The sequence below is a fragment of the Pogona vitticeps genome, chromosome 2 (genome assembly GCF_051106095.1).
Source record: "Pogona vitticeps strain Pit_001003342236 chromosome 2, PviZW2.1, whole genome shotgun sequence".
NCBI classification, from domain to species: Eukaryota; Metazoa; Chordata; class Lepidosauria; order Squamata; family Agamidae; genus Pogona; species Pogona vitticeps.
The window spans coordinates 227,958,897-227,984,030 of record NC_135784.1 but is presented as its reverse complement, the minus strand read 5'-3'; the positions used below and the strand labels follow the sequence as shown (position 1 = coordinate 227,984,030).

The 25,134-nt window shown below is 40.3% G+C and overlaps 1 protein-coding gene across 49 annotated transcripts in view; it reads right to left on the bottom strand.

The window, feature by feature from the left end:
- The window catches only part of PTPRD (protein tyrosine phosphatase receptor type D), a 1,767,834-nt gene that overhangs the window by 83,431 nt on the left and 1,659,269 nt on the right, over window positions 1–25,134 (bottom strand). For all 49 annotated transcript variants that reach the window (XM_078384988.1, XM_078384990.1, XM_078384987.1 and 46 more), the window contains one exon: window positions 5,487–5,610. In XM_078384988.1, coding sequence (XP_078241114.1) covers window positions 5,487–5,610 — 124 coding nt within the window. The remainder of the gene's footprint in view (window positions 1–5,486; window positions 5,611–25,134) is intronic.

Here is a 25,134-nt window from a genome sequence, read left to right as displayed (position 1 = left end):
TATTTTCGCTTAGCGATGTTATCACTTAGCAGTGATTTTTTCTGCACGAATTAACGTCGCTAAGCGAGGCACCACTGTACTTAAAAGAATTCCAGAACTTCACAAATACATAAATGTTTCTGCCTTCTACCAAAAGACTGTGTATCCTTCTATCTCAAAACAAAAAAAGAAACAAACAAAAAACAACCCCTGAGGTCATACCCTTTGGGCCGGTCCTTTGTCAGTTTATTTTGCAGCGATATAGTGTAATGCTTAATGAATCTAAACGTAGCAATAGGTGGTAAATAGAGGACTGAAATTATGGCTAATTAAAACCAAATAGAAATGTGATGTAATTTTGCAAAGTTGCTTCTCTTACCAGAGCTCCCACTCCATGCTAGGGGTGGGAAGAAACCCTATGCAATGCTGTGTCACATCTGTCAGCACAAAAACAATTAAATGGTTCAGGCAATTTAATGAAATTCTGAAAACATTTGTTAGCTTCATAGCTTGAAGGCATCTTTTCCCACAAGCACAGCAGCAATCACCATCATTACCTAAATTTGGGTATAACAATCAGAAATGTCAGTCATTTGCCCAGCCAGACCTTTATTTATGGCAGAAGTGTGGGTCAGAAAAGGGACAATGGGCCATGTTTGATCTCAAGTTAACACTAATAAGAATCCAGTTGGATTTTGTCTGCAGCATTAATGAAACTGAACCGTGAGTTTGGCTCAGCATCTTATGCACCCAGTGTGCTAATGAACATGTCCCAGATCTACCTATGAAGTGATTTAAAGAATAAGTATCTAGTATCCAGGCAATTGCTGCAAAACATTCAAACATTGCTTCCTTTTTTTAACAACACAAAATGAAAGGAAAATAATCTTAGGCCAGACAGGCTCATGCTGGCAACAAGTACATTTTAATAATTGCTACAGGAGGAACTGTACTACTTTCCCGAAGAGTCTACAGATGAATACAGATACAGCATATATTGCCAGTTAGTAGTATCTGTTCCTTGAGATTTGTTCACCAATTCTGAGATGGAGTGGGCTCTTGTAATGTCATAAGGTTTGGGAATGGAACTGTAACTGCTAGTGGGTCAAGTGTCTATGGAAACGAGCATGAGGAAAATCTAGGTAATTGGCCCAGAAGTGTTGTGGTGTGCCAACACTGCAGATACAGTATGAATATACACTCTTCCATATATAGAAAGTGTGTTGCAATATCAGTTTGAAATAGTTGGAAATAGGCACCCAAGCTTTAGAGCTACCTCACACACAAAAATCAAATGTTCTCCTAAGCCAGCGTTGCTCTGCTGAGATTTGTCTCCTGCCTGGAGACCTAGGGAAGCATAACAATTAATTCCCTGAGGTGACAGTTGTCACATCTTATCCCGCTTCCTTCCACCTTTGTTTCATTTTACAGTCACAGATTAACACTCACACACATACAACATATCCCCAGGGCATAAAAAATAATGCAACAAAATAAATCCTTAGCATGTCTCATATAAGGATTTGCAGGTACAAGAAACTTTCTTACCGTTTGATGCTGATTTACTACTACACTGTTTTCAAGAACAGTGGTAAAAAGAGACTAAAACCAATGGAATGTTTGTGCATACAAAAGTTAATGAAAGAGCTACACAGCGGGTCTGGTAATGCAGACCTCAGCATTCTTCCTTTGATTCACTGGAAAAAGTTGTCATCTTAAATAGCTTTAATTAGACTTCACACTCTATTTGCAGACTGAAATCACATCGTGAAATTGTTTCAAGTCTTGACAAAGGCTAAGTACTGCACAATCTCCCTATTTAAGGCAAATTAAACCATAAACCTTTGTTTCGGGGATGCTTTTCTAAGAAATGTGCAATTAAAGAATATTTTAAAAGACAGTTTGAAGCAATAGGATTAAGCTCCATAACACTTGTAAACAATTACCTTTGGAAAATAGATGAATGAACGAAAAGAACAAAGATGTACTACAATGTTGTCTCTTAACTGTGGGAGAGAGCGAAACTAGATGCGAGCAACATATTCATTCTGATAAGGTTACCTTGCAACAAGATACATGTTGGTAAGAAGATTAGGAAAGTTAAAAGGCACTACGATAGATAAAAACACACGGGCACACACAGAGAGATAGATGCACCCCTAAAATAACTGGTGATGGTCGTCGTGGTAAATTATCCAAAGTAACTTGGAAAATCTAGTTGAATAGAGATTTGAACACAGGTCTCGCTGGTGCCAGGACATCATTTCACCCACTTGTGCCTGCTTCTGACACTGGTGTAGAACCACCATGATAGCATGTGCTATTTCCTGCCACCCTCTAATGATTTACTTAGCAGAAAACTTTGAAAAAACATGTATGGTAACCATTAATACCAGTTAAAACAAGCAAACAGGCTGGTGTTTGGGAGCTTTTTTGGCATGTAAGAAATAAATATAATGAAATACAGTAGTCCCTCTATATCTGCAGGCAATCTGTTCCAGAATCACACACAAATATGTGAAACTGTGGATACAAGGGAATTAATTAAAGAAAATGGGTGAGAGTGAGAGAAGTGAGGAATGGCAAGAGGAGGAGGAAAGTAGCATGCCCACTGCAGGCTGACTAGCAGCAGCAGCAACTACAGATAACTGAAACTACGGATACTGAACTGATTCTGTGGATATGGTGGACTAATGTATGTACATTGGACTCAACATTTTTGGCTAAATTCATTTTTAAAATGTTAACAATATTTTTTTAAAAAACAGTTTCTATGGTAATGCAAAAACCAGCACAGCTGTGAAATGAATATAATTCTAAGTAGCCTATATATTTTCATTATTTGTAATGTTTGCTCTGTCTTTAAAAGCTGACAATGAAATCTTGAAGATTAGGAAAGACATGAGGCTTAAATTAGAACCTGGTGTATTAAAATCTAGTTGGAAATACAAAAATGAGTTCCACAGATTTCATGTCAAAGCCATCCTGCCTGAGGCTTGTTTGTGTCAGTTCTATTCCAATCTACCAGCATTCCCCTCATCAGTCTCTGTATCTCTGGCCTTCCTGAGATTATCGGAGAGGCTATTATGCATGTTTTGCTGAACATGAATAGAAGTCTCCCATGAGCAGGTAGACCTGGGCACCCTGGAAGGGTCCTACTTCTGCATCTCACTGGTTCTCCATGGGTCTCTGCCAAGGGTCTCTGGCAGGCACAAGTTGCATCCCTTCTCCTGGGTATCACACCAAACAGAACTCTCCACTGGAACTGAGAGACTGGATGAATACAAATTGGTAGAAAAATGAGGAAGATGGACAAAGGCTGCCAAGAGTCTCCCACCAGGAGGAAAATAAAAGAGAAGCAAAATAAGAGCTGGAGGCAGTTGGTGGAAAGAAGCAGGAAGAAAGTGAGTCAGGTCCTGCTGTGTATGCCAGGTTATCAGGATCAAGAGGTAGTCCTCCCTTAGGACTTTTCCTCCCGTACTCACTGCTGAACGGGGCTCATGACAGACACCCCAAAGAACCTAACAAGGGCAAGACCAAATGAAGGGTTGCATCTGAGGCTAAGAGAAGAGGTCTAGCACAACTAGAAGAGTTAACCCAGCCCCAGCATTCTCTGTTGCATTATGTGCAGCAATTCAAGTGCTTATGGCAACTAACAAGAAACATCTGAGAAGAAAGGTTGAAAGTTTGCAAGCCTTAACCACGATACAAACTACATGGCTGTGATACATGGGGAAGAGAACTCTCCATCCCACTGCCTGACAAGAGACTTGAGAGACAACAGCTAAGAGAACTGAGATATGGTTGTAAATAATTCATAATAAATGTTTGTTAGTTGGTTGAATACTGATTCTGGGCCTCCTTTGATATGGTGAACAATATAGGCACACTGTTTGTGTCCCCAACCCACGGAGGAGGCATACTCCTTCACACACGCCCATAATCACAAGATCTTGATATAGGCGCTTAGCCACATGTGTAGAAGCCCTCTTCTGGCCTTCCTACCAAATACAAGAGGAATAGATAAGGAAGCAGGGAACAAGCCCATTGTGTGTGGTCCAACAACTCCTGCCTGTTTTGTAGCCTAATGTCCAGGCATAACACTAGTCTGAGCAGAGCAAACAACTCACATTCTCACCATTGGATTCCCTTTCTTCTGCAAATAATTTCTTGGGTTATTTGCATACACTGGATTTGAGAACCCCTTCAAGCTTGGCTTTCTATATATTTGGATAGTCTCCTGAATAACATCCAGGGCAAGCTGTACTCAGATGCGTAGTTATGGTCTGCATCATTTTTCCACACAAAACGAAAAAGCAATTAGAACGACATAATTGGCTAATTGCCCGAACACAAACAAGTGAAAAATCCGCCATGAAAGGATGCCAAAAGTATAAACCCCAAACATTTCTGTCAAGGCTTGCACCTGCAACTGTTATTCCCCCACCCCCTGCTTTTAGGAGAGTCAAAATTCCAAGTAATACACAAATGAAGTGGCATTTAATCTGGACAGTTTGAGGTGAGGGAATGTAACTGACTCTGCTACAATGCAGTTAGTGTGGATTAAATGAGCACTGCAGGGGGAACAAATGTAAGCAGATTACTCCATGCAATTTTTCCCCCCGGGGCAGTCTTCTAGATTTTCTAATATATTTGAAAAAAACTGTGTCTGTCATCAAGACCATGGAGATGCAGCTGCAAAAAAGTACACGGAGACGTTAGAGGGATTGTGTCTTCCTTCGGTAAGCATTTGCTTAGCTCTGTACTTCACACTGCAGAATGGATTACACCTACAAATACAGGCATTGCACTGCCACATGGCTTCTTGTTTTGGATAACATAAGATGCAGTTTATGTAACTGAAGATTAACTACTGTGCAATTTTGCATATTGCATATTTTGGAAGAAGGCACTACACAGCAGCAAAGCTGGCTGAAACACCCCTTTTTCCCCCAGAGCAGCATCCTTTATTTCAAGTGGTGGTTAAGAGTGGAGTGGCTTTTGATGCAAGGCACTGAGGTCCATATGGCACCTATTGCTAACTTGCAGGAAATGTTTGCACTGTCTATTTTGTTACATAATACTTTTAGAAAGATCTATAGTTTATCAGGCATATCAAACTAAAACAGTTTTTCCTGGTTTGCATGCTATCACCAACTTTTTTCCCCCTGCCACTGCATTGATTGCCTCTCTCACATACCAATCTACAACTTTGCTCAGCACGTTCTGGTTAGCTTGAATACTCTTATTAATTAGAACAATTTTTTAAACAGTTGTAACAATATGAATATATCAGACATATTATTTTTTTAACATGACATTTTTAGAAATGAAATCCTTTGCATGATTGATTCATCACTAAAAAATGAAATTGTACAAGAGATTCTTACTACACGTATTTCAAAGCTTTGCGTTTTGTCTGGGTCCTAATTTATGGAAGATGTTATGAACTGCTATTAAGTTACAGTACTAGGAAGTTTACTTGGTTTCATTTTCAAATGTCTTACCTTCAATTGCTGATAGAAGAACTCTAGAATGGTCATAAGCAATAACATTTGCATATCTATTCTTTGGTTTGTTTACTTCCAGGTTAGAGTGTTCCCATGTGAACTGCTGGCCTGGGTCAATTGACTTTTTTAAAAAAGAGAAAGAAAAAAAAGAGAAAGAAAAGTCATTATAAGCTGGCAGACATTTTTATTTTGGAAATATTTATGTTTGACAAAAGGTTTTTATATATTATACAGGTTAAAGCACTCAACAATGGACCTCATTCTACTGCATTTCTCACAGTGACACTTATTGACAATCACATTTAGTCACTGGTCTTGCATAGATCTCTATTTGTTCTTATACAAAACAAGACAAAAATCAATGGAGGGAGATGCTTTATTTGCTCAAGATATATGGAGTTGCATGTGTGTGTTGAGAGACATAAGAAAAATAAGACGGACAGAGAATAATGTAAGAGCTAAGCTAACTTAACCATATTGCTACAAATCTTGCCTCAGGTTTTACAATAGGCTAGGGCCAACAACAGAAGAATTTCATTTCATATATGCGAGAAAGAACAAAACTAGTTCTGCCAGGAATAGATTGTACTTTGGGTTTGAAGTTAGGCCCTAAAATCTCTAATGAAAAGACATATATGCCTGACTTTTTAAAAAAGCCTGGTGCTATGATATTTTAGTGCTATTTTAAAATGAAAATAAACCACTCAATTTTTTGCAGGGGACAAGTGGTGCATCAATCTAATTTTATACACATCTCCACTCAGTGGTGTATATGAGATGTAGAGTTCTGCTCTTGGACCCCTTTTGTCTTACAGTCTCATTTCCATCTGTAATTTAGGACTTGATCCTATATGTAGTTGAGATTCATGTTAATACGACAGTATTGCCTATAAAATGTTGTGTACTCTGTTGCCATGTGCTGTGCCAGCAGAAGATATTTATTTCATGTGCCTATCTACTATACAACTGTAGAGGGTATAAAGAAACAAGATATCTTTCCCTCTCTTCATGAACTGGGACTATAACTTGCATAAGGACAGTGATTTCCTAATAATTAATAATTTAAAAAGAACTAAAGAAGTCAATCATTATTAATTATACCTAGTAGCCAAGTCCTACAGAACTACCCTTTAAATCTCAGTCTAGCCAAGTAGTCAAGTTAGCAGTTAGTCTGATATATAAGTGCAACTTAGCACAAAGCCACATACTTATCAAGACAGAGAATATGTGGCCACAGAACACTCTGTTCTCATACCTGTGGGACTATTCTGATGGTAGGAAAATCGTGAAACAGCAGAGAGTACTAAGCAGAAGCAGAAATACTTGAACATACAGCTCACAAAGGCACAGGATCCAAGAAGAAAAAAATTGTTACCAAATAAAGAAAGAAGCCACCATCACAGGCTTATGTTCTGAATACTGATAGCTAAACCTTCTAACTCTACCTGAATCTGCGATGTAGCTGAAGCAGAAATCTAACACCTCTCACACAGTCACACACCGGAAAAGGATAGAAAACCAGAGTTTCCTAGGGGCTTCCAAATTTCTCCCATCTCATTAGTTTTCTAATCTATCTGGGCATTTAAAAGGCAGGGGAATTCTATTTACCTGTTGCTGGGAGGAAAAAGTTTCACCCATCGGTGATTAGTCTCTCAGGCTGAAATTCAAAGCATGCCTACTACCAAGTAATGAATTCAATATGATTACACTGTTACTAATCAATATTAAGGGTCTTCTGTCATTATATTCATGGCACTCAACAACTCTGAGTTAGCTGTCTCTTCTCTATTGGATCTTACCAATATAATAAAGCTGAGAATTTGTCTACAAACAGGAGAGGATCCCCTCAGGGAGATAAGGAAAGTGCCATATATATTTCACAGTTAAATGTGTGGATGTCCAGGAGAAAATCCAAGACAACAAATTCCATCATTAGGTAGGTGATGTTTGGAGGAATGATTACTGGCAGCAATAACAGACTGAGAATATGGCACTTTTGTGTAGAATAAGCCAGTACTGTGACATGAAGCACTTATGTGTGAAGAACATTATGAAGAGAACATTGTGTTAAGATTAATGTTTTAAATATGAACATGATGAGGAAGAGAAAACAAAAAAAAAACTGCCCTCTTCAGCTTTAGTGATCTTGAGAAAAGGGAAAAAAATAATTACAAGGTCCTCCTTTTTCCAAGAGCTTTATTTGCTACTATTCACAAGATTTTTTAAAAACCATCTTTAACTGAAAATCTGTTACATTCAAACCTGGCAGTACATCAATTGTTTTGTTTATTATTTCCAAGATTTCTGAGTTCTCCAATTAAAAAAGAAGCAGCCCTCAGCTTCTGAGGACTGGTCTTGTGACTCATATATCCTTGTTTCTAATCAATGTTGTCCTTATTAAGACAAGCATCAACTTCTCTTAGAAAGCGACATGTGTTTTGGTTCTGCAGTCATTCGGCAGCAGTTGCCTGTTCCCTCCATGATATGGCAGCTTGGCCAGATTTAAAATCTACTAGATTTATGTCACTGATTAGGTAAACTACAGCTGCATCTTAATAACAGTAGATGCCTCCTGGCACAATACCAGAGAGATAAACCATAATTGATGTGATTCACAGCTCTGCAGGACTCTATTGTATATATAGAATATTCTACTAAGAGCTTCCCTATTCTTATATGGATTAGGAAAAGCTGGACATGCCAGGGCATGGAGGGGTCCCTAACATTACAAAGAACAGGGAAGCACTTGCTCATGGAGGGTTCCCCACCATGCGCATCAGAGCCTCTGTAAGGTCAGCAGAGCTATTACTTTGTAGCTAATGACTCTGTAAGCTCTCAAAGAACAGATTAGTACTCAGGTAGACACTATGGAGAATGTAAGCTATTTGAAGAAAGCGGATAGAAAGTCTTGTTCTGTCTGGCTTAACCCCTTCAGAGGTGGGGAAGAGCAGCTGTTTATCTGTCTATCTTTGCTCATTCTGCTTTTAGCCTCCTAACTCCATGACATTATCCCAGACTGTTAAGAGGCTTCAGCTGTCCAGCCCAGGGTCCTTATGTTCGAGTGGCTGCAACAATATCACGGACTACAGCATATAAGCATGTGAATAAAACTGCAGGCCTTTATAGGTCAAATTCATTTCTGTCCCCTGTCCCCGGGAGGCGGAGAGAGGACCAATGTATGTCTTCTGTTTTGGAATCTGATGAGCATACAATGGAGGAACACAAGGACGGGCCTGGTGTTTCTGTTCTCCTTAATGCCTTTATTTTCCTGGGTTCCACCCATAGGAAACCTAACAGGTACAAAAGTCTAACACTTGTAAAACACAATAATAAAAATGAGAAGCCAGAACCAAGGGCCAGCTGAAGTTTCCAAACACTGTTTAAAAGGAACCTCCCCTCCCATAGAGGGTGTTCCAGTAATACAAGTGGGATGTCACAAAGGCATGTCACTGTGGCCAGATCAAGTACAGTGGAACCTCTACTTACGAACGTGCCTATCTACGAACAATCCAACTTACGAACAGCTCTGTTTGCAACATTTTGCTTCTACTTGCAAACGGAGCTTCAAGATGTGAACGAAAAAAGGCAGGGGAAAAGGGCAGGGAAATTTAAATTTGCTAACCGTTGGTGGTGAAAAGGCTTTCACCCCAATGGTTAGGAAAAGGGAGGCTCAGCCTCCTGGGGGTCCCCCACTGTGATCTATGCCATTGGAGGTCTCCCGGGCGTCCCCTGCCGCCACGATCGCCGCCTTTGGAGGCCTCCCAGGGGTTGCCCGTCACCACGATCTCTGCCATCGGAGGTCTCCCGGGGTCCCCCGCTGCCGCGATCGCCACTATCCCGCTGCCACGATTCCTGCCTTCAGAGGCCTCCTGAGGGTCCCCCGCGCCACGATCGCTGCCATCGGAGGCCTCCCGGGGGTCCCCTGCTGCCATGATTGCTGCCATCAGAGGCCTCCCGGGGGTCGCCCGCCACAGCAATCTCTGCCATCGGAGGCCTCCCCCATCCCATCACAGGCTTTCCCTCCAAAGGCGGCGATCGTGGCGGTGGGGGACCCCCAGTAGGCTTTGGATGGGTAAGGTGCTCCTTTTTTAAAGAAGTTGTTCTGGGTGGGTTTTGGAGGGTAGGTTTGGGCTGGGGGGTTATGTTTCTGTGTTGTTGTTTTTTTCCAGTTCCAGTGTGGAACTTGCTCCAATGTTTATTTTTGGATTTGTTTTTGTTTTGTTTTGTTTTGTTTTTTTGCAGTCCCAGCGTAGGACTTGCTGTGTTTATTTTCATTTTTTTCTGGTATTTTTTTCTTCAGCCAGAATGGATTAATCGGTTTTCAATGCATTCCTATGGGAAATGGAGTTTCTACTTACGAACATTTCAACTAATGAACATCTTCAGGGACGGATTAAGTTCATAAGGAGAGGTTCCACTGTATATCAAGGAATGAGTGCAGTTGGTGCACCAGCTTTAACTGTGCAAATGCACTCCCAGCCACTGCTGAGACCCATACCTCCAGGCTCATGGTTGAATGCAGGAATACACTCAAGCTGTGAATCTGAGCTTTCAGGGGAAACGTAACCTCATACAGTGTAGGCTGAATCCTTATCCCCTGATCTGCCTTTTGACTGACGAGCAGCACCTCTGTCTTGTCTGGATTAAGCTTCAATTTAATTATCCTCATCCAGTCCATTTCTGGTAAGAGATTTGGTCTAGGAACCGAACATCTTCCTTGAAACCAGACAGAAAGGAAAGAGAGAGTTTGGTGTCATCATCATACTGAGAGCACCAAACCTCCGAACTCCTGACAACCTCACCCAGAGGTTACATATACATGTTGAATAGCATGAAGGACAGGACTTAACCATGGAGGGCACCACAAGCCAATAGTCAGTACTGTATGTTGAACAGTATTTCCCCAATACCACCTTCCGAGTTTGGCCTGGCCTAAAGTAAGATTGAAATGGATTTAGATAATTCACTTTATCCAGGAACCCCTGAAGTTGAGACACTATCACATGTTCCAAAAACTTACCCAGAAATGGAATATTGAAGATTGGCTGATACCGTGAAATTCAAGGATGGCTTTTTAAAACAAAGCTCTTACTACTGACTCTTTTATCTAGATCCATTTCAATCTGGCTTCAGGCCTGGCTATGGGATGAAGACTGCTTTGACTGCTATGGGAGGAACTGGATAGAGGTAGTGTGTCCCTGTTGGTTCTGCTGGAAGGCTCAGTGGCTTTTGGTATTCTCAACCTTGATATCCTTCTGAGATGGGACTTTACAGTGACTCTGCTTCTTCCCGGAGCAAGCGGTGCTGGAATCCTGTCAGACACCCTGGCCCCTTGGGGTTCTGTTTTGTCACCTATGCTATTTAATATCAACATGAAACTGCTTGGAGAGGTTGTTTGGAGTTTCAGTGTTCGCTATCACCAATATGCAGATAACACCCAACTCTATCTCTCCTTTCCATCTAAACCAGAGGAAGCTGTTTTGGCTCTAGATTAGCATCTTGTGTCAATAAGGGACTGGATGAGGGTGAATAAATTGAAACTTAATCCAGACAAGATAGAGGTGCTCCTCGTCAGTTGAAAGGAAAATCAAGGAATAGGGATGCATACCCCCCCCCTTTTACAGCAGCTCCATTGGGTGCCGATTCATTTTCAGGCACAATTCAAAGTGATGGTTCTAACCTATAAAGCCCCAAATGGCTTGAGTCCAAGCTATCTCAAGGACTGTGTCTCCTTTTATGAGCCTGCTGGAGTGTTAAGATCATCAGAAGAAGTCTTTTTCTTGCTACCAATGCCTTCACAGCCATATTTAGTAGGGACATGAGATATGGATGGCCTTCTCTGTTGGCGCTCCCGGACTCTGGAACTCCCTTCCATAGGAAGACAGGCAGGCCACATTGTTGCTGTCATTCCGTAAGACAACAAAGATTCTTCAGGCAGGTTTTTCTTTACTAACTGGTTGTCTATGTGTGTGTGTTTGGGACCGTTTATTTTTGTTGATCTTTAATGTATTTTAGAATTGTGAGCTTTAATATGTTTAATTATGTTCTAATATAATAAGTTATTGTTTCTAGCTTTTATACTGTTCATTTTTAAATCAATATAAACCACCCTGGATCCTTTTCAAGAAAAACAGGGGTAAATATATTTTAAATAAATAAATGTAGGCATTCTGGTACCCTGTCTTGCTGCAAGGAGACATTCATCATTCCCCTAACCCACTTGGCCAGTCCCCCTCTGGCTGCTTTTATCAGCCAGAAAGGGCACGGGTCCAGCACGCATGTGGTAGTGTTCATCACTCCGAAGATCCAAAACAACTGCATTTGATAAGCTACTTATAGGTCAATATTGTAGGCAATTGGTGCAAGCATCTTCAAGGCTCCCTGAAGTCTTTTGCAAACAAACACAAAAGCTGAAGGGAAGGGGACTGAACCATGAGATGTTTGTACATCTCTGGTAAGACCAAAGAATTGACTATTTTTTTCTGTATTAATGATACAGATAGCACTACAATCAAACAAAACCTTTCTTTAAAAAGAACTATTTTGCACGTATGTTTCAAAGAAGTGTGCAGCATTACTGAATCACATCAGTTGAGGCTAGTCAGACCTTGAAAACTAAATATAATTCTTATTTTACATTAATGATGGCTATTCAGCAACGTGCCAGTTCTGAATGAGGTAATGTGCATTGTACTGTTTCTAGCAATGTAACTCAACTCAACGTAACCCCCTGCAATACCAACTGAGTCTAAGTGTTTCACAGATTATCATATAATTAATTAACTATCTATACTTTTATACCAAATCATCTAGTGCCCTAGCCACTACTCTGGATGGTTTTCCAGCAAAAAATAAAAATAAATTAACAAGTAAAAAAAATAAAGAAAACAATCAATCCCACCCAATCTAATAATATAAAACTTAAAATATAATATATAATTACAACAGATCCAAAAAAGGTCACTTATAGGCCAAAATCCTATTGCTTAGTATAGCAAGCGACAATTGAGTAGCTCCATTGATTCAGTGGAGATTTGGTGAGTAAACTCCTGTAAGTTTTACTGGGGCAAGTTTGGGCAAACAGTTCTTCTTTAAGGAGCTAGCTCTATCAATTCTGATAACATTTTAAAAGAGAAAGTGCAATCAAGTAGGCAGCCAACTTATAGTCTGAGGTGGCATCATACAGCATACAACATGGCTGGATTTGTACTTCAGAATGACTCTCTGAAGCAAGTAAAGGCCAGTGTAAATGTAAGAAGCATCTGAAAACTGGCAAGACAGAAGAGAAAAATAAGAATCGTACTATAAAAAAAAACAATAAAATGTGGATGCTGGTAGATGTCAAAGCAAATAGATGGTATGGAACTAGAGATTCATTAACTACTCATGAAAATGAATAATTTGACCCTTTTTAAACCAATGTCAGTTTTTGCAATTTGAATTTCATCTTTTCAATGAATCTATAATAATATACTATTTTATTATTCAGGAAACTTGCCAATCGAATGAGATTTACATAGTGCATTAGCAAAACATGAATGCTAAATGCATGAACACTAATATATCATCATGGCAAGTTGCCAGCAGAATTACATTTTCCTACTGCATTAGGGACTAGGCAATAGAAAGCAAAGGATATCTTATTAGAGAAGACTGTGTTCTTCATGCCTGCATATCTGGCAGAGATAAATTCTCATTCTGTTTTTCTATATCAAAAATTTCACAACAGAAGTAATTGATTGTGGTGGGGACACACTGTTTGCTTCTGTATTCCTTGGTCTAAGGCTCATAAGGCATTCAGAGACGTTTCTTATTTCATCATCCTTGAAACTGAAGATAGATGAGATTTGATGAGACAGAGGGGGCTTCCAGATTGCTGTGTCAACCTGCATTATTTGGTCCCCTTTTTTAATTCTTGAGGGTCAAAGGTTACTGCTTTTGTGACCCACACCTAAATACAACTGAGCTAGACTTGCGGGTATTTCAGAATTTCATGCTACCCCTTTCTATACACAGAGCTCATGCACTATTCCTTCCCCATCTTGGCTTGGCTTTTATGTCCACACCTTCTCTCTTTTAACCCCCTTTACTTTGTTCCCACTGCTTGACACCCCTCCTCTTCCTCATCTCACTGTGGTCTTCCATCACAGAAAAAGGAAATTTCAAAACTCTTTGTCAAGCTAGATGGCTTTTGAAAAATGGGGAACAAAACCAAAGGCACTAAAGTCCAAACATTTGGCTAAGTATTTAAGAATTAGACTTGCTAAAGCTATGCAAAATCAGGAATACAGCCCTCCCAATGTGTACGTGGAAGTACTTTTTTTTTATGTCACCCACCCCCACACCTTCTCCACTGGTCTTTAACCAGTCCCATGAAACAGGGGAAACTCTTCCTGACACCCTAATCAAATGATGGCAACAGCAGCAATGACTACAGAGAGGTTTAAGAAGAATAGCTGACAATGACATGGGCCGTTTGAAGACTGACTTGGGGCCCTGGAAACTAAACAAACAGTGTTTGTTGTTTCTTTCTCTTAATGGTAGAGGATCCAGGTATAAAATAACACTGCATGTGCACACACACACATTTTCTGACAGGAAAAATGGGCAATGTTCTAAAAAGGTTTTATTTTCTCTGTCTGCGAGTGCTCACCAAGCCCTTTCTTAAGTATGGCTCCTGCCAGAAAAATCCTTTTCCTGTGCTGCCTATCCTCTCTTTTTCTGGCCTCTACTCTCTTCTTTTCTAGCCTCCCTTTTGCTCCCCTCTACCACACTGCTGCTCCTCCTTCCCCTCTCCTCTTCTTGCTCTTTTGCTGCCCCTACTTACAACCAATGAGGCAGTGAGGGTGGTGGTCAGATAGACTTGTCCTTCTTAACCACCGCCTCTTGACTGGCCTCTACTAGTAATTGCTCTTAATTGGTTCCAGTCTTGTAGAAGGGTTGCGTTTATACAGTTGGCCAGTGAGAGGAAATAAAGGGCATCAAAAGTTAGGCAGTGAATTGGTTGCTAGAGACGCCCAATGTAAGAAGCAGTAGTACCACATCAAAAGATTCAGCAGATAGCTGTACTGATGCAGAAATGCATCAATTTTAAGTTTGAGAAAGATAAATTAAAGAAAAAACCCCAAAGATACTGAGTTTCATGGTGCAGTGGTTAAACTGCTGTACAGCAGCCAAAACTGTGCTCAGAGTTCAATCCCAGGTAGCCAGCTCAAGGTTCACTCAGCCTTCCAAAGTTGGTAAATTGAGCATCCAGCTCAGGGAAGGGGGGGGGGGTCAATGTGTAGCCTGCATAATTAACTTGTAAACTGCCCAGAGAGTGCTTTAAGCACTGTGGAGTGATATATAAGCAGCACACTTTGTTTTTGTTTGATCTGGCACAGTATGGGGTGGTGGTGGAACAGCTGGAAGCTGGAAGTCAAATGCGAAGAAAAGGCATGGAAATGTAGAAACAGGTACAAAGGGTGGACACTCTCACAGCAAACATCATGGGAGTTCTTAGATATGTTCACCCAGAAAAAAAAACAACCAAAAGAAGGGGGAGAAAGATATAGTGAAAAACATAAAGCCAAAAAATCATGACATGTGCCAGTACAACCCCAGCTTATATTTTATGAGGAGTAAAGAACTGTTGAACATCAAGAGAAAATGCCTAGTATTGAAATAAGAGGATTGTCATATAGATCAGAGGTCCCCAACGCCCAGTCTGCGGCCCGCTGCTGGTCTGTGGCCTGAGCCAGACTGGGCCACCAAGACAGAACTCCCGCCGCTCCGTACACACTCACCCCTGCACAGCCCATTTGTGGCTCCCCAGCACACCCCTGCAAGTGCTGCACCGCCGTTTGCACATGTGCACGAGCGTGCCCAGACAAGCACTGCACTGCCATTTCTACATGCTCATGAGTGTGCTTGCACGGGCATGCACGCTTGTTCACGCATGTGTGTGAGGTGCCCTGCTTTTGCCAGCTGGTCCGCAGACCGAAAAAGGTTGGGGACCGCTAATATAGATGTCACACAACCCCCTCTAACACACAGGAAGCCTGCCTCAGACCAATGAAAATGGTATGTCTAAAAGCCTGGACCTTGTTATACTGAAGAGAGCTTTTATAAGCAGACCTGGAACTAAAAGTCACTACCTTATTTTTTGCATCCTCCTCCCTGCCCACCAAACTGCTTAGAGTTGAAAGCGAATCTGCAAAGCTTTCAAATATTCCCTATCATAATTAAAATGAGAGACAATGCTACATTGCTCACTGGTTACACTAATTGTTTCTTAATCACTGAAGCATATCTTCTTGTGTAATAATACAGACTCTGAAAGTGTGTTCTTTCCAATCCAAGCCCCCCCCCCTTTCAGCTCTGCTGAATAATGATAAAGCTTTTTGGATTAAAGGATTGGGGGATTGGGGGCGGCGGCGGCAAAGGATGGTGGTTTACTGATTTGCCTGCAGCTGGAGCTTCCTTCTCAACCTAATACATTGGATGTGGTTCCGGACTGTATTGTTCTGGAGAAGCAGCTTTTCAGGGACGGAAGGAGCTCCGGCACAAGACAGGCAGAAAGACCTTGGGAAAATGCACAATCTTCAGACCCAAGCTGATTTTATTTTTTAATGTGTGTATCCCTTTATAGCTGAAGGTTGGACCAGGACATTGAATGACTGGAAGATATTCTGCACTGAGTTTTTTTTTTCCAGGAGTTGATTTTATGCCGTCATAATGGAATTAAAGACATTGCACTTTCACCTTAGATAATGTACTGGGTTATCTCTCACTGGTTTGTGCTTAAACATGAAATCTCAAGATATCATTTATGTGAGTGAATTGTCTTCCATCACAACTCCAACAATTCACTGACACTGATAAAATCTTGTAAATCTACCAGCGTTACAGAAGTTTGGCAAGAAGCCAGAACACAAGACTTCATCTTCACCAATATTAAATGTTCATACAAAGGGCTGCCTTTAATGTACAGCACAAAGCTTGATGAGAAGAGCCATTAAAATGACGTACAGCAAGTTTGACAGGCCGGGTTACTTAAACTTCCTTCTCACTGTACACTCATCCTTTTTTGCAGTGGTGGAACAGACATATGGGAACTATGATGTGTGTAGGGGTTCGTGCTTCATCCTTTTTCTGTATGGTTAGATGCACAAATCACATTCTACTGCATGTGCGTATACCCTTGTCCATCTCTCAAAGAACAGCCTCTATTTCTCCACTGCATTCACACCCATGTGCATATCTAGAGCTGTTTTAGCACCAAAGTACAAACATAGAATCTAGACTCAAACACAGGGGAAAGAACAATCCAGGAAGAACCCTGAGGATCTGTCCTTTTATGACAGGTCAGTTATATTTGCAAAGTTTATCATGCCAGCAAACTGAGTTGAGGTGATATTGAAATTTTATTCTTAGTATCTGTTATTAAGATGTGCTGCTACACAGCAGATATTCTACCTCAACACGGCAAACATTCATCCTCAAAACAAAAGCCTACACTTTTGCAATATTTTCTACCTGTATCAAATATCTTAAAAAGCATCCAGGCTGTTAAATGTCAAACAAGTGATGACTAAAACTATGAGACTAAAAGCCTCAGAATAAAATGCTGTAACAGCAATTAAGACCTAAGAGGGTATTTGGTATAATGCTGTACTTTTCATGTTAGAAGGTGCAGGAAAAATCTGCTTTAGGTTTTATGGAGCATCCTGTATTTGCTCGTTGCATATCACTGTACAGTGGGGTCTCTACTTAAGAACTTAATCCGTATTGGAAGGTGGTTCTCAAGTTGAAAAGTTCTTATGTTGAATCTGCATTTCCCATAGGAATGCATTGAAAACCATTTAATCCGTATCTGCTCTTTTCCGTCCATAGAAACTACAGTGGAACCTCTACTTAAGAACTTAATCCGTTTTGGAATGGTGTTCTTAAGTTGAAACGTTCTTAAGTTGAAGCAAAATTTCCCATAGGAATGGACTGAAAACCAATTAATCCGTTCTGGCTGTTTTTTTGTTATGTAGAGGTGCGTTCGTACATTGAAGCATTAGTTCCCATAGGAACTAATGCAAAGCTGGTTAATACGTACTCTACCACTAGGGGGAGATTTTTTTTTTTAACCTAAGATGACGTAAAGTTAAAAAAAAAGAGCAGGAAAGGTTTTTTTTTCCTGTTCTTATCTTGGATTTCTGTTCTCAAGTAGAAGCAAAATTTAGCAAATGGAGCTGTTCTTAAGTTGGATTGTTCTTAAGTAGGGACGTTCTTAAGTAGAGACCCCACTGTATTAAGGCAAGACTTCAAAGAATGTATCTCCAAATAAGAAAGCTCTGTAATTTAAAAATCGGCAAAAGCAGATATTTGCACCACCCCTAAACACTCCCTGGACAGTAAGGGAAATTCAGTACAACAGGGATGGACAAAGTTTGCCCAATGCCATCATGCCTTGAGTAAAACAGAAATGACAGTCATTGACATAGCAATAAAACATTACGAGTTTGCTTGGAAGTATTGGGCGCTGAATCCTCTATTGACATCCTTTCTCTCAAGTCTTTAGGATGAAGAGCAGGGTACAAATTTGTGAAAGTAACCAATCAAACACCTCTCATGTCTCACTGCAATAAACATGCATACTTATTGAGATCACACATTTGAGAAAATGTATTTCTTAAGCTATCTGTAGATGGAAGTATAGACAGTACTGAGAAGCTTCTTAATGGCCACAGTGATGGTACTCGAAGCTCTGTAACCAGAGATTCTGTAAAGCCTTTGTCCTTGGGCTACTCTTGAGGTGGTCACTGTGTATTAATAAGTTGAGGAGCAAAACAAATTATTTCTTAATTCTGATTTTGTTCTTAGAGCATATATGGCAAAGTCACCTTACGCTCTAGGATCGCTTCAGTAAGAAATGTATTTATTTGGTTTTTATCCTCCCTTATGACATAATTTAATCAATCAATCAAACAAACAAACATATATTGGTCATGATCATATTGAGAACTATAACAGAGTTGTAAGGGTTTCTGGACCATGAGGTACGTGTGGCCCCATGAACGTTTTTGTGGCCTTCAGCTTCCAGAAGTTTCACATTGCCTCCCAGATTTTTTCACTATTGAAAGAAGAACCACACTCTTGTAATCAGAAATTGACACCTGTATGCATGCCTAGTTTTGATGTCCACAAAAGTGCTTATAGGAAACTGAAGGGGACATTCCACTTTCAGTATCAGTACCAGGAAGTTGTGCAACCTGTAGCAGGACCCGAGGGACAAGAAATGGATGTCAAACTTTCCAAAAGCCTGCTAGTCACATTTCAAAGACCTATGTTAAGCAAATAACTTTTGATTGATTTTTGTCCTATAACACTTTTTTTTAAAAAATTCCCTGTAGTTTCAAAGGCCAGAATCCTGTTTGGAGGGAAAACATGCAAACAGTTTCAACTTTTTGCTGAGGTGTCTATCACGTAACTATTTTGCAACCAGCATATATCCAGTAACTCAACACACATCCCAGCAAAGGGAGAAACACTGTCGTTACTACCATTAGACACATTTCCCCACAATACGATTCTATTCAAAGACTTCTGACATGTAGTAAGGGCAATAGCTGTTCAAAGAACATGCAGCTGTCTTGGATTTCTAGAATTTGTTGGACTGTGCTTTGAATCTAGTCCAGTATATATCCTGATGGGTTGACTGATTCTTAAAAATCTAGAGTTCATTTCTCCCCCTGCCCCCCCCCCCCCGGCCCACTCATAATGTAAAAACAATGCAAAAGTATTAAACTAGACTAAAGATTATACATAAAAACATAATGACCAGTATCTTCTTCAGTATTTACCTACACACCTGGAAGTCTAACTGTGGAAGCTCTCACAGTGATCTGCTGAAGTGCCTGGTCATGAAACTGGGTCACAAAATCAGGCATCTCATCAGATCACACTAAGGGACTGAGGAAAAGACAGAAGGCAATGATGTCATCCTACACAGCCAAGGTAGGTGAATGCATAAGTCTTTGTTAGTGTAAACTTGTGTGCTCTGAAACACTATGAAAGCATGCTACTGGTTACCTGACAGCAGTGCATCCCTGCTTCTAGAAATATTCTTCCCTTGTAAGAATATTGCCCTCATCTTCCTCAGTTATTGGCCATTGGTGAGAGTCATTCACTGTCCTTGACTCTGTACTAAAGCACCCAATGTGGTGTGGTGAATAGAGTAATAGACTAGGACTCAGGAGACCTGAGTTTGATTTCCCAGCTCTGCCATGGAAACGCACTTGGGGTGTGGAACTGGTCAAACCTCAACCATCTCACCTACCTTGAAAACTCTATTAGGGTCGCTATAAGTCAGTTCTGACTTGATGGGACATAACAACAACAAACTGTAGTAAACTACCAGCTGCCACTGAGTAAAAACCCAAGTATGGGTTTGTTGTGCAGACTTAAAAGCCCACTGAAGTTCAAGTCATATTGAACTTCACACACAGTACGTTTTTGGCTTTATCGCCTTAAGAGAAACTGATACTCAGCAGAAAAGTGGTATTTTTCTGTTCTTAACTGCCTGACTGTTAAAATATGGTTTCTAACGAATGTGCCCTACTTCTGATTTTCAATTATTATTCCTTTAATCAAGGTGCTTTTACATTGTTTTTGAACTGCTCTGTGTTTCAAACATTTCAATTGACTTAATCTAACAACTTATTGGCCAGGATCTTATTCATGTGCACTGCTTGCCCAGTGCATGTCACATAATCTATTTGACATTTATGTGGTTGGTTCAAGGAGAAATCCAGTACCTCCCTGAACATGCATGTTTAAGTTGGGTTTCTTGATAGGAAGCACCTCTTATGGAATGGCAGTGGTCACACAATTGTACAAATAGGAGCCTCGACTTGTGACCCTCCAGACGTTGTTGGGATTTCAGCTCTTATTAAACTGGTTTCCATGAATAATGGGAAAGAGTCATGGCAATTGTAGACCAACAATATTTTGCACTGTTCATTATTACAGATAACTTCTCCACCTGAGTAAACATCAAAACCAAGTCATCATGGCATGTTTAGGACTGTACTGTATAAAAGGAACAGGGTTTCTGTTGTGAAGTTTGTACAAGTGACCACACTAAATGACAGATGGAATGCCTGTGTGTACAGATTACACAGCATGATCTTTGTGACTGAGAACATTAAATATTTCCACACTATTGGCAGAAAAGTCACTCCTGGATTGTATTAGGTAGAACTTTAAACTCTACAATGACCTTCAAGTCAATATATTTTAGTGAAGCTAGATACTGCATTTTCTTCTTTGACAGTAATGAGATTGTTTTTCAGATAGGGCTTAAGGCCTTCTCTGACACTGTCTCATTAAATGACATGCAATTCAAGTTCTGTACTGTACCGGTAAATGTTCAACTGCAATGTAAACCGCTCCTGCCTAAAATATACTGAATATTTATGTTCTATAGCTTTTGACTATAATTCCTATTTGTATAAAGGTCATACAGAACTGACTTATAACAGTAAAATTTATTAAGGGTACTAACAAACTCTGTTCCCCGTGCAAATAAGCAATCAACTCTTTACAGTTGAAGGAATGGGAATAGAACTAATACATTTAAAGGTCTCTACATAATGTTATATTACATCAGTGTCCTCTGGAACAGTTAATCTCAGTCATCATTCTTTAATCCTTTTAAGTGATGGTTATTTTTAAAAATGTGACAGTATAAATATGTATTAATAAACTGCAAAAACACCTGTGCTTTATAGTAAGCAGTTTTGTATACTTAAGAGAATTTTAAATCAGTAGGTAGGACTGTAATGTGCCATTATAGTTAAAGCTCAGAAAAGTTACTTTTCAAAGCCCTGATCATATTGTCAGGGAACCAGGTCGAGGATGCATTCTACCACAATGTTACCATATCCACATGAAGAAGCATTTCTTATCTCTGATTTCACAGCATTTATGATGATAAGGGACTTGTCTAATGTGATTTGATGTTCCAGTTTCAAAGGCAGCCCCAACAGAATGCATTACAGGAGCCATTGATATAGTCACAATCAGTGGTGAATATTCTCAGATGTCCACATGGCAAATGTAAAGTCAAAGTACCTTAGTGGCTGAAGTAACTGCTGGAGAGAATACTACTATTTGAATGACTGAATCTTATTTTGCACTATAGTATGGTACATGCTAAGTACAAAGTGTGGTGTAGTAGAGGGAGTGACTGACTAGGACTCAGGAGGCCTGGTTTCAAATACTTGCTCAACAATGGAAGCTCACTGGGGGCATGAAACTGGTAAAACTACTCCTTAAATAACTCATCCGCCTTGAAAGTCCTATTAGGGTTCTTATAAGTTGGTTCCAACTTGATGGGACATAAGATAATATGGTATATTTTACTTGTATTTTAATAGTTTTATCTTTTTATTGTATTTCTATTGTATTTTAATTGTTGTAAGACGCCCGGAGACCTTTATAAGTTAAAGAAACAAACAAACAAACAAGCTACAACGTGTACTGGAAACAGTACAAAAAAGTAAGGTAGAAGAAGAGAGACTTCTAAGTCTGATCATAGTCATTTGATGAGAATTTTTAGGGAAAAATCTGAGCACAAACATTAACAGGATTCTTTATACCTCTTGGCATCTATTGTGTCCAGGTTCTAAGAAATGTTCAGTGTCACACACATGATTGATAAAAAATGGAGTACAATGCTAGTTGCCATTTGAGGAGTATTTACTCCATGAATCATTAGAACAATTCTAGAAATATTCATCCCCTTCACAGATTGCTGCCTTGTTGTGACGAAGGGGCTTGAGTAATTAAGAGAAGCTATGGGCTATGCTGTGCAGGGACAGCCAAGATGGACAGGTCATAGTGGAGAGTTCTGGCTAAACACGATCCATCTGAAGCAGGAACTGGCAAGCCACTCCAGTATGAACAGAAACAAAAGGATAAAAGATATGACGCTGGAAGATGAGCCCCTCAGGTCGGAAGGCGTCCAACATGCTACTGAGGAAGAGTGGAGGACAAACACGAGTAGCTCCAGAGCTAATGAAGTGGCTGGGCCAAAGCCAAAAGGATGCTCAGCTGTGGACATGCCTGGAAGTGAAAGTCCAATGCTGCAAAGAAAAATACTGCATAGGAAACTGGAATGTAAGATCTATGAAGCTTGGTAAGCTGGATGTGATCAAACAGGAGATAGCAAGAATAAACATTGACATCCTGGGTGTCAGTGAACTAAAATGGACAGGAATGGGAGAATTCAATTCAGACGATTACCATATCTACTATTGTGGGCAAGAATCCCATAGAAGAAATGGAGTAGCCCTCATAGTCAACAAAAGAGTGGGAAAAGTTGTACTGGGATACAATCTCAAAAATGATAGAATGATGTCAATATGAATCCAAGGCAGACTTTTCAACATCACAGTCATCCAAGTTTATGCACCAACCACCAATGCTGAAGAGGCTGAAATGGAACAATAATGTGAAGACCTACAACACCTTCTAGAACTGACACCAAAGAAAGATGTTCTTGTCATTATAGGCGACTGGAATGCTAAAGTAGGGAGTCAAGAGATAAAAGGAACAGCAGGGAAGTTTGGAGTCAGAGTTCAAAACAAAGCAGGGCAAAGGCTAATAGAGTTTTGTCAAGAGAACAAGTTGGTCATCACAAACACTATTTTCCAACAACACAAGAGGTGAGTCTACACATGGACATCACCAGATGGGCAGTACAGAAATCAGATTGATTATATACTCTGCAGCCAAAGATGGAGAAGCTCTATTCAGTCAGCAAAAACAAGACCTGGAGCTGATTGTGGCTCTGATCATCAGCTTCTTATAGCAAAATTGAAACTTAAACTGAAGAAAGTGGGAAAAACCTCTGGGCTAGTCAGATACTATCTCAACCAAATCCCTTATGAATACACGGTGGAAGTGAAGAACAGATTTAAGGAACTAGATTTGGTGGACAGAGTGCCTGAAGAACTTTGGATAGAGGCTCGTAATATTGTACAGGAGGCAGCAACAAAAACCATCCCAAAGAAAAGCAAATGCAAGAAAGCAAAGTGGCTGTCCAACGAGACCTTAGAAATAACAGAGAGGAGAAGGGAAACCAAATGCAAGGGAGACTGGGAAAGTTACAGAATATTGAATGTGGACTTCTAAAGAATAGCAAGGAAAGACAAGAGGGCCTTCTTAAATGAACAATGCAAAGAAATAGAGGAAAATAATAGAAAGGGAAAAACCAGAGATCTGTTCAAGAAAATTGGAGATATTAAAGGAACATTTTGTGCAAAGATGGACATGATAAAGGGCAAAAATGGTAGGGACCTTACAGAAGCAGAAGACATCAAGAAGAGGTGGCAAGAATACACAGAGGAATTATGCCAGAAAGTTCTGGATGTCCCGGACAACCCAGATAGTGTGGTTGCTGACCTTGAACCAGACATCCTGGAGAGTGAAGTCAAGTGGTCCTTAGAAAGCATGGCTAACAACATGGCCAGTGGAGGTGATGACATTCCAGCTGAACTATTTAAAATCTTAAAAGATGACACTGTTAAGGTGCTACACTCAATATGACAGCAAGTTTGGAAAACCCAACAGTGGTCAGAAGACTAGAAAATATCAGTCTACATCCCAATACCAAAGAAGGGCAGTGCCAAAGAATTCTCCAACTACAGTACAATTGCACTCATTTCACACGCTAAGAAGGTTATGCTCAAAATCCTCCAAGGCAGGCTTCAGCAGTATGTGGACCAAGAACTCTCAGAAGTACAAGCTGGATTTCGAAGGGGCAGAGGAACTCGAGACCAAATTGATAACATGTGCTGGATTCTGGAGAAAGCCAGAGAGTGTCAGAAAAACATCCACTTCTGCTTCATTGACTACGCAAAAGCCTTTGACTGTGTGGACCACAGCAAACTATGGCAAGTTCTTAAAGAAATGAGAGTGCCTGACCACCTTATCTATCTCCGGAAAAATCTATATGTGGGACAGGAAGCAACAGTTAGAACTGGATATGGAATGATTGGTTCAAAATTGGGAAAGAGTACGACAAGGCTGTATATTGTCCCTTGGCTTATTTAACTTGTATGCAGAATACATCATGCAAAAGACTGGACTGAAGGAATCCCAAACCGGAATTAAGAATGCGGGAAGAAATATCAACAACCTCCGATATGCAGATGATACCACTCTGATGGCAGAAAGTGAGGAGGAATTAAAGAACCTCTTAATGAGGGTGGAAGAGGACACTGCAAAAAACAGTCTGAAGCTCAACATCAAAAAGCTAAGATCATGGCCACTGGTCTCATCACCTCCTGGCAAATCGAAGGGGAAGATGTGGAGGCAGTGAAAGATTTTACTTTCTTGGACTCCATGATCACTGCAGATGGTGACAGAAGCCACAAAATTAAAAGATCCTTGCTTCTTGGGAGGAAAGCAATGAGAAACATAGACATCACCTTGCCAACAAGTCCGCATAGTAAAAGCGATGGTTCTCCCTGTAGTGATGTATGGAAGGGAGAGCTGGACCATAAAGAAGGCTGACTGCAGAAGAATTGATGGTGTTGAATTGTGGTGCTGGAGGAGACTCTTGAGAGTCCGCTGGACTGTAAGGAGAACAAACCTATCCATTCCAAAG